The sequence below is a fragment of the Cricetulus griseus genome, chromosome 8, assembly GCF_003668045.3.
Source record: "Cricetulus griseus strain 17A/GY chromosome 8, alternate assembly CriGri-PICRH-1.0, whole genome shotgun sequence".
NCBI classification, from domain to species: domain Eukaryota; kingdom Metazoa; phylum Chordata; class Mammalia; order Rodentia; family Cricetidae; genus Cricetulus; species Cricetulus griseus.
In genome coordinates, this window is record NC_048601.1 from 91,875,013 (window position 1) to 91,886,161 (window position 11,149).

At 39.9% G+C, this 11,149-nt stretch overlaps 1 protein-coding gene across 1 annotated transcript in view; it reads right to left on the reverse strand.

Moving 5' to 3' along the window:
* Nucleotides 1–5,110: 5,110 nt before the first annotated feature.
* The window catches only part of Stk31 (serine/threonine kinase 31), a 71,887-nt gene continuing 65,848 nt past the window's right edge, over nt 5,111–11,149 (reverse strand). Inside the window, exons 23-24 of the mRNA XM_027429587.2 lie at nt 8,007–8,075; nt 5,111–5,347 (exon numbers count right to left, since the gene is read on the reverse strand). Of these exons, the coding sequence (XP_027285388.1) occupies nt 5,111–5,347; nt 8,007–8,075 (306 nt within the window). The remainder of the gene's footprint in view (nt 5,348–8,006; nt 8,076–11,149) is intronic.

Below are 11,149 nucleotides of genomic sequence, written 5' to 3' on the forward strand. Positions count from 1 at the left end.
ATGATTAATACAGACCTAAAAACTCTAAATAAAATACTTACAACCCAAATGGGTGAACACTTTAAAAAGACCATTCAACATGATCAAGCTGGCTTCTCCCCAGGAATACAGGATTAGTTCCACACATGTAAGTAAACAAATATAATTCAGGTCTAGAGAGATGGTTAAGAGCATGTGCTGCTCTTCCAAACTACCTAACTTCTATTTTCAGTACCCACATCATGTTGCTCACATCCAGCTGTAACTCCAGTTCCAGGGAATCCTCTGGCTTCCTAGGGCACCTGCACTCACAAGCACATACAGACACATATAAACATATGGTACATATAATTTAAAAATAATTTTAAAATAAACGAATGTAATTTACCATGTAAGTGAGCTCAACAACATAATCTACATGATGATTTTACTTGATGCAGAAAAAGCCTTGAACAAAATCTAACATTCCTTCACGTTAAAAACCCTGGGGAGGGTCTGGAGAGACGGCTCAGTGGTTAAAAGCACTGGCTGGTCTTCCAGAGGTTCTATTCCCAGCAACCACATGGTGGCTCACAACCATCTATAGTGGGATCTGATGCCCTCTTCTGGCATAAAGGCATATGTGCAGATAAAATTTAAAAAAAAAAAAAAAAAAAAAAAAAACCCTGAGGAGACTATGGACAAAGTTAATATACCTCAAGAGGCTATTTACAACAAACTGGGTCATCAGCAATGCTAAAGGGGGGAACTTGAAGTATTTCCATTAATATCAAGAGCAGATAAGGGTGTCTACTTTTGATGCTCCTACTCAATATAGTGCTTGAATTCCTAGCTAGAGCAATAAGAAAAAAAGGAAATAAAAGGGATCTAAATCAGAAGAGTAGTAAAAGTACCATTATTTTCAGATAACAGTGCTTTCATTTTTGTTTCTCTGTGTAGCCCTGGTTGTTCTAGAACTTGCTCTGTAGACCAGGCTGGCCTCAAACTCAGAGATCATCCTGCCTCTGCCTCCTAAGTGCTGGGATTGAAGGTGTGCACCACCACTGTCCGACAATGATAGGATTCTAAATGAGAGAACCCAAAAAATCCACCAGGAACTCCTAGAGCTGGTAAACAGTTTCAGCAAAATGGGCAGGTTACAAAATTAACATACTAATTCAATACCCTTCCCATTCATGAAAGCACCAAAGACAAACAAACCAAGAAAGAAATAAGAGAAACAATCCAATTCAAATAGAAATATTAATAACCTTGGAATAAACCTAACCAAGAAGGTCAAACCTCTCCAATGAAAATTTTAAAGTATTGAAGAAAGAAATTAAAAAAGACACCAGAAGGCAGAGAAACCTCTCATGTACTTGGCTGGTAGGATCAATAATACGGCCATTCTATCATATTTTTCTTTTAAAATTGTATTTTTAAGACTAAACAGTTTAATTTACAGTCCTTGACTATAGCTAAAAGTGATTCTTTTTAAAAATTTCATTTAATTAACATTTTCATTTATTTTACATACTGACCACCTCAGTTTCCTATCCTCCCCCCATTCCCTCTCCACTCATGATACTTACAAAACACACAAAAACACTCTTCCACTGCTGGTGGGAGTGCCAACTTGTACAGCCACTTTGGATATCAGTATGGAGATTCTTCAGAAAAATGGGAATCAGTCTACCACACGATCCGGCAATTCCACTCTTATGCATATACCCAAAAGATGCACATTCACACAATAAGGACATCTGCTCAACCATGTTAATAGCAGCTATATTTGTAATAGCCAGAACCTAGAAGCAACCTAGATGCCCCTCAACTGAAGAACAGATAGAGAAAATGTAGTACATTTACACAATGGAGGGAAAAAACAATGGAACTTGAAATTCACAGGCAAATGTATGAAGAAACCACCCTGAGTGAGGTAACCCAGTCACAAAAAGACCAACATGGTATGTACTCATTCATACATGGATTTTAGATATGGATCACGGGATTGCCAGCCTACAATCCACACCACCAGAGAGGCTGGGAAACAGGGAGGACCTTAAGAGAGACATGCATGGTACCCCGGAGAAGGAGAATCTTACAGGATCTCCTGAGCAAACTGGGAGCATTGGGGGAGGGGAGAGGGAGCTGGGAGAAAGAGGGGAAGGAGGGCAGAGGAAGACATGGGGGAGCAGGAAGGTTGAGTCAGGGGAAGAATAGAGGAGAGCAAGATACGAGATATCATACTAGAGGGAGCCATTATAGGTTTAAAGAGAAATCTGGCACTAGGGAGATTTCCAGGTATCTACAAGGATGACACCAACTGGCAATCTAAGAATAGTGGAGAGGCTACCTTAAATACCCTTCCTCGAAAATGAGATTGATGACTACCTTATATGCCATCCTTGAGCCTTCATCCAGTGGTTGATGGAAGCAGAGGCAGACACCCACAGCTAAACACTGAACTGAACTCCTGGAACCCAGTTGCAGAGAGGGAGGAGAGATGAGCAATAGGGTCAAGACCATGATGGCAAAACCCACAGAAACAGCTGACCTGAACAAGGGGGAGCTCAGGGACCCAAGACTGATGGCTGAGAGGCCAGCATGGGACTAATCAGACGCTCTGAACATGGGTGTCAGTGAGGAGGCAATCTATGGAGCCTCAGGTGGTAGACCAGTATTTATCCTTGGCACACAAATGGATTTTGGGAGCCCATTCCACATGGAGGGATGCTCTCTCAGTCTGGACACATGGGGGAGGGCCTAGGCCCTGCCTGGGATGATATGACAGACTTTGGAGACACCCCATGGAGGGCCACACTCTCCCTGGGGAGCAGAGTGGAGATGGGGTAGGGGTTGGGAGGATGGGGGGGAAGAGAGGGAGAGGGAGAGGGAGCTGGGATTGAAATGTGAAGCAAGCTTGATACTAATTTTAAAAAAGAAAAATATGTAAAAAGAAAAGTCACATGGATATCTATTATTTCCTAGGCTTCTTAAATTTATACATACATACACATAAAGACACACATATTTATACAAATGATCAGCTGGCATTCACAGTAGATAATATTCTTCCAGAAGCCATAGGATACCAACAGGATACCAGTATGAGGTGTAGAATATCTCACCTCGAGTGAGGGGAGTGACATAGAGATGACAAGAAATATATAGGATATTGTCCTCTTGGGTACCCACCATACTTGATAATAAATTGCTATGATTGTTGAAGATACAACACATCTTAGTTGCAGGACACAAAGAAACTAAGTTGATACTAGCCAGGAAGCTTCCTTCTTACTGGCTAGCTCTCACAGCATTGGAAAGTGTTTTGGAGGCCATGTAAGGGGAAATAACATTCTTACCCAGCTGTAAAGCCCTGTAAACTACAATAATTACCAGAATGGAAAGATATACCCATAGTTCCAATAGTGACATGAACATCATGGGGACAACCATCTGCTTTCTATTTGAATTGAAGGTCAGCTCCACAGAAATGAGTAACTAATAAATTAAATCTGTCAGAAACTCATAGCCATGGAGCTAAGTTCCAGAGGTGAACCTATTACTATTTTGGTAAATGAAACTGCCCTATAAATTCATATCTCTATACTCATAGAGTATACTCATTAATGCAGCTCTCAGACCTCACCAGAAGTTTCCTTATGCAGTGGACAGAGGTTAACACATAAACACAGCACTGATCAAAGTGCAGACAATTAGTGTCTGTGGGATGTTGCATCATAAATGGGGCATATGTATCACAACCTTTCCCTTCAGAGATCATTACAGAAGTGGGGGTAAGAACTGTAAAGGCTGTAAAAGTCAGATGTCAAGGAGGACCAAGGCTAAACAGTTGTCTTCTGGACATGATAGGACTAGATCACTGCACTCATGAATTCACAGTAGTTCTGATTGTCTGCACAAGATAAAGTTAGTCAGCATTCCAACATGTCAGTAAATGAGGACTATTTACAGTTGATGGCTTCTGGGAAGGGAGAATTAAAGGAAGTGGTCCCTGAGAGGTTGACCATGCCCATGAGTATATCAACAGTCCAATTTTGACTCTTTGGACTCAATGACTTATTTAAAGAGAGAAAGACATAAAATTGGGAAGTGTGTGAGGAGAAATGGATGGACCTGGGATGAATAAAGGAAAGAGAAGGGATTTAACAAGATCAAAATATAGGCAATGCATATATAAAAATCTCAAAATATTTTAACAGTAAATAAACAAATTTAAGGATGTGAGATGGCTCGGTTATTTAAGTGCTTGAAAAAATGAGGACCTGGGTTCAATGCCCAGAACCCACATAAAAAGCCAGGCATAGTGCACATTTGTAATCCCATTGCTGGGGAGGTGGAGGCAGACAGACCCTAGAGTACCCTAGTCAGTCGACCTAGCCTACATAGGTGATCTCCAAGGCAAAGAGGGAGGCCTTCTCTCAAAATAAGGTGAGCAAGCACTCCTGAGGAATGAAATCCAAGGTTGTCCTCCGGTCTTCACATGCATCTGCAAACATATGAACACAAACCCCGCCCCCTGCTTCGTGCCCAAGACAGCATGCACATATGCGCACACATACACACACAAAAAAAAACTAAATTTAAAAATTTTAAAACAGTAAATTAGTGAGATTTAAGGAAGTAAATTTAACCTACTCTAGAAAGAATTTTATGACAACATTCCTCCATAGAATAAGTGCCCCTTCTTTATAACCCCAGAAAGCCCAGAGCTATATCTGGATATCTCCATACTACATTATCAAGATCTCTTTAAACACTGAAATTTTTCAAACTGTGGGCCATATAAGTATAAGGACTATGTTTTAATATATCTTTATGTTTCTAGAACTTGATACAAAACAGATGCCTTTATCACTACTAACTAGTATACAACTATCAATAGATGACTTGCATTAATGTCATAATGTCTTAATTTCAGTAAGTCAAACAGAAACCCATTCCAAAACAATGCCAAGTTAGGAAAAACTTCAAAGATCATGACTGATTTTCATGCATAATCAAACGTTTTTTATTTTTTACAATCCAAATACAAAGATGCAACTATTTCCAGAACATTTATACACATTTTTGTCTACCAAGCAAACAGAACAACGTTTCTAAAGGGACATGCACAGCAACAAGAGGACTAGTTTGTCAAGTCAAGGGTTGGCTTCCCCACTTCCTGCCTTTCTCTGTATCTCTCTAAGCTCTCCATCTTTGATTCATCTTCCTTGTTATGCTGAGCATACTCAATCTCTTTTTCTGGGTTTGGAATTGACTTCCCCTTTAGAAGCAAGAAACATTCAGCATTCAAAACTTGCTCAGCAGTCATTGAACTTCTGGAATATATCAAGCTACAGAGGAGGGATTTGACATTATCATCCTGCAAAGAAAGAGAAATATTTTTCAAAAGAATCAAAATCAAAACAAATGGTAAAAGAACAAATCCGTAATAGAGGATTAAGTTTTTAAAAACCTCTTTTAGTTACTGACTTAATTTTCTATTTAGATTTTTAGAGATTCTCTCCAAGTTCAACTACATTTCATTGGAAAGAGATATATCTCCAGTACTAAGAAAACAGAATTTATTTACCAGGGAGAATTACAGCTAAAAATGAGTGAAATTTGAACAAAATTTTCCTTCTTTAATGGGACAGTGGTCAGAGTTTCACATGAAAATTTCACACCTCTACTATTTAACATTTTATGGGAGACTCAACCACTTAGGGAAAAATTTAAAAATAATATTAACAAATTGAAAGGGGAAGAAGTAAAACCATCTTTATTAGCAAGTGGTACAGAGATGTCTTAAATCATTAAGAAACCCACAAAAAATTATTAGAATTAATAGTTAAGAATATTTAAAATAGTTGCAAATCATGTATTTTGAAGACTACAAGAGATAGTTGAAGGAAACCAAAGGTCTAAATAAAATATCCCATGTCTAATGGATCATAAAACAACATTGATAAGGAGCCACACAGCAAAAACAGTCCTATTAGATAAACCAACTTATTTGTAGACATTGATAAGTTACCTCTGAACTTTACAGACCAGAATAATAATCCTGACCCTCTTTAAAAAGAACAAAGTGTAACAAAATTCACATTTCCCAATTTCAAATATCTATAGGTGTAATCAAGACAACATGATACTGGCAAAGGAACAGACGCAGACTTGTATTTTAGCAATACATAGTGTAACACTCTCATTGATGCTGGACATCCTCAGTGATCTGCACTCTAAATCAGCACGTGATCACTAAACCAGCTTATCAAGCAATGGTCTGCAGTGCATTTTGTGCTAAGATGTAAATTCTGCAGGTAATGTGGATCTTGTGCATTTTAAACTTACAATGGGTTTATAAAGACATAATCCTATCATAATTGAGGAGCATCTGTAAGACAGTGGAAGAGAATTCAGAATCCAGAAAGAAACCCACACAGCTATCATCTACTGGCCTTGACAAGGATGACATAGCCTTAATGCTTACAGTCTTTTCCATAATGGTGCTGGGATAGATTGAAGCTGGAATATTACCTCTTAAAATATACAAGAATTTAATTCAAAATAGATCAAAAATCTAAATATAAAAGATTAAACTATATAACTGTAAATCTTTACAATTTTATATTTGACAAAGAATTCCTGAAAATAACCTCCAAAGTACAAACAAAAATGGAAAAATTGTGAAAATTACAAACTCTTGTGTTTCACATTTGAAACTATCAAGAAAACCACTAACAGGATGAGGTAAAATATTTGCAAACAATGTGCCCAACATGTTGTTTGTTTCTAGAATACATAAGCAACCATTAAAATTCAAAATAGGGAGTGGACTATTAGAAGGTGTGTCTTTGTTACAGTAGGTGTGGCCTTGTCGGAGGACATGTGTCATTGTGGGGGTCTGGGTCTAAGGCCTCCTTTGTTCAAGCTGTGCCCAGTATGGACATAGTTGTCTCTGTTACCTGTGAGGCAAGATGTAGAACCCTCAGCTACTTCTGCAGCACCATATCTGGCTTCATGCCACCCGCCATGATGATAATGAACTAAACCTCTTAAACTTAAGCCAGCCCCAATTAAATGTTTTCTTTATAAGAGTTGGCATAGTCATAGGGTCTCTTCACAGCAATAGAAACCTTAACTAAGATAATGTCATCCATATCTAGCAAACTAAAAAAAAAACAAAACAAAAAAAAAAAAAAACAGGTCTGGTACTTTCTGCCTGTATCCTGAGAGCCCAAGTGTGAGGAGAACCTGAATAGAAGAGTGATTCACGGTGGGCTGGAGAGATGGTTCAGAGGTTAAGAGCACTGACTGCTCTTCCAGAGGTCCTGAGTTCAATTCCCAGCAACCACATGGTGACTCACAACCATCTGTTATAAGATCTGGTGCCCTCTTCTGGTGTGCAGATATACATGGAAACAGAATGTTGTATACATAATAAATAAAATCCTAAAAAAAAAATAGTGATTCACTAATGTATTTGGTAGTGGAAATCTCAAAACAGAAGAGCACTCAAGGGGTGGGATGGCTACTGGCAACTTTTCTCATCCAGATCTACAATGCAAGAGAGCAAAAAGCAAAGCAGAAAGATACAAAAAAAAAAAAATTTGTAGTTAGTCAAGAAGAAGAGCCTGACCAAGATTATATTACTAATTTCACTTCTAACTCCAATCCTGGTAGCTCCAGTACCTAGTTCAATTTCTGGTACCAGATAAGTGCTCAAAATAAGTTGGCTGAAAACATATACGAATAACAAAGCCATATCAATGACAAGTATGAATTTCAAAGAAAAAATATAGTTAGGCACTTACCTAAAAAAAAAAAAAAACAAGTAAAACACTCATTTAAAAACAAAATATCTTTGGGACAAATAGTAAATACTGTATTTTCTTATTACATAGATGACTTGTACTTCCATACTTCATTTCTAATGCTAGTTTAAATTTTTGTAAAAATTAGAGAATATTTTCAATCAAATATTTATAAATTTACTTTATTACACATTTCAAATGAATAAATAGCCAGAAGAAACCTACCAAATGAAACTGATCCACTTTTGGGATTCCATCTTCATTTGTCTCAAACTCCTGATTCTGAACAGAAAGCTACAAAAGAACACAAAAGTGAATACGCTCCAAAACCAGTGGTTCTCAGCCAGAGTCCAATAGCAGGCTTCCTGCATACCAGATATTTACAGAATAGCAGCATAATTAGTAATGACATAGCAACAAAATAATTTCATGGTTGGGGTCAGCACAACATGAGGAACTGTATTAAAGGGTTACAGCATTACGAAGGTTTAATTAGCATTAAATACTAATCCTAGAAAGTGTACTCTGGACCACTCTGAGATACAATCAGCCCACAGACCACTGGCTACATGTACCTTGGGTAACCGGAATGAAACCCAACATTTCACAGATTACATGTAACCTCAAACCACAACATCCAAAGACTGGATGTCACTAGAGTCTGGTGACTAGAGAAGAGCTCATAAGAAAGCACACTTCCCATGTAGGATAAAAGCACTTAGTAAAAACTACTTGCACAAATAACCAAATAGCTCCTGAGGCACCTACAGTGTTGATTAGCTAATAGATATACCATAAATAAACACTGTAATACTTCCTTGCTTTCTAAGAAAATGTTATAGAGCTGGCTCAGTGGTTAAGAGCACTCACTGCTCTTACAGGGATCCTGGGATTCACACTGTAAGTAACCACAGTTCTTAGAAACAGTGCCCTCTTTACACACATGGTGCACACACATACATGCATGCATGCAAAACACTCACTTGAAATAAAATGAATAAATCTACTTTTTCTTTTACTGATTTTTTGTGGATTTCACAGCATGCATTTCAATCTCATTTATCTTCTTGCCCCCCTTGCATCTGCCCTCTGCCCTTGTAATGTCCCCCAAAACAAAACCAAATTTAAAAGAAAAACCAAAAGCAAAACAAAGAAACAAACAACAAAGAAGAGCCACCACCCTTGTGGGAAGTATAGTATGGCCTGTTGAGACACACAGTATACCCTTTACCCATTCATCTTTGTTTGCAAGTTTTCATTGCCCCTGAGTCTTTGATCTGGCTTGAGGCCTCTGGTTTCTGCCACACCACCGATAATGGACTTTCAGTGGGGCTCCTTCTAGGCATCCTGTCATTGTCCCATGTCATGGAGATCCTGCTGTTTTGGATCTGTAGGTTTGTCCCCTTCACATTCTCCAGCAGTTCACAGATGGGGTGGATATTGTGGTGGGCAAACTAGTAGCCCTGGTTCTGGGCCTAGGTGGTAGCCAGGTTAGTCAGCTCTCCAGTTTTCCCTCATTGTCATTACGCAGATGACCTCTCTAGCACTGCCTTGACTAGATCATTCAATGAAACCTACACCAAGGAGTAAGGTCAGTTGTGCTCTCAGGCCCTCAACTCTGGGTCTCCTTCACTGCTATAACCAGGGCTGGCTCTACTGTTTTGTCCAAGCAAGGTGCAAGGCCCTCTCTCCCAATTGCTGTAGGGGGGCATATCAAAAGGGGTTGTCAGCTTTCCTGCCCTCACACGCTCAGGGCTGGCTCACCTGCAACCCTGACAACAGGGTCAGCTCAAGTGTGCTGTCAGGGTAGGGTGCAGGGCTGGCACTCCTGTGTGCTATAGTTGCTGTAAGGCAGGGCTAGTTCTCTCTCTCTGATTATCCTGGGGCCAGCTCTCTCACCTGTCACAGATAGCAAGGGGCAGAGGGAGAAGAGCATCTTTCCTTAACCTATGCCACCATATTCAGACCACCCAGAGTATGTGTGTGTGTGGGGGGGGGGGGGTTGAGATTCAGCTCTCATGTCCTTAGTGTTGGGTCACCTGTGTATCCGACCCCAGGGTCAGCTCTAGCGTGCTTCCCAGGTGAGATGCATGCTTATGGTGAGGGGTGGGACCATCCTTCCCAAGTGTAGGGACAAGCTCTCCCCTGGGGGATAGGGCCAGCGTGCCTGCTGTTCTATCCAGGGAGGGATAGGGCCAGTCATCCCAGGGCCAAAAAATTTCTAGACAAAAACCTACCAAAATTAAACCAAGATGATATAAATAATTTTAGCAGAACTATGATACAAGATTGAAGCCACTATAAAAAACAAAATCTCCAAACTCAGAAGGGTCCAAATAAAAGATTTTAGTTCACAGAGAGAGAAAGTTTCCCACAGGCCTTGCCCATTACAAGGAAGTGACCCCAACCCCGGGCACATCCTATGGTTTAGACGGGGGCGATCGCCAAGACAACCCTCTTTGGGTCACACCTGGCTGGCCAGCAGACAATCAAGGACTTTCCAGGGTACGTTCTACGGCTTTTCCTTTGTAGAAAAGCAGGTTACACCTGGGTGACCTCTCTAAATGAGATCATACTTTGTAATCAATCACTTTGTACCCCCTTGCCTGTATGCTGATCTGCAGTTTTTTCCTATATAAGGAGCTTGCACCCCATGCTGGGGTGTGCAGCTTTCCTGGTATTGCTGACACCCGAATGCGCATTTGTTCAATAAACCCTCTTGCTTTTGCAGCTCTTGGTCTGGGTTTCTGAGTCTCGGGGGCTCCTCGGGATCCTGAGGCCCTTAGGGATCTGGGGTCTTTCACAAACCCAGGTGTATTCAATGCTGAAATCTGCTTTTGTGCTTGATTGTTGCCAAAAGGCCAGAAGCAAGTCTAGAAGACCTTCAAAAGTCTAATATAAATGCTTCTGAAACTATTCTGTTAAATAGAAATGAAAGGGGTGCTATATATTCTGTTTATGAAGCTAGGATTACCTGGTACCGAAACCAAACAAGGTCACAACGACAACAAAAAAGAAAATGTGAAGAGCATACATGCAAAAGTTAACAAAATATTTGCAAACCAAATTTAGAACACATCAAGATCATTTACCATGGCTTTATTCCCGAGATGCTTGGATTGTTCATCACATTCTAATCAATAAATATAATAAAAGGATTTAGACAGAAAACACATGATCATCTCAATAAATGCAGAAAAGGCTTTTGACAGAAATCCAACATTCTTAGTCCGACGTTGGTGGTGCACGCCTTTAATCCCAGCACTCGGGAGGCAGAGGCAGGCGGATCTCTGAGTTCGAGGCCAGCCTAGTCTCCAGAGCGAGTGCCAGGATAGGCTCCAAAGCTACACAGAGAAACCCCGTCTCGG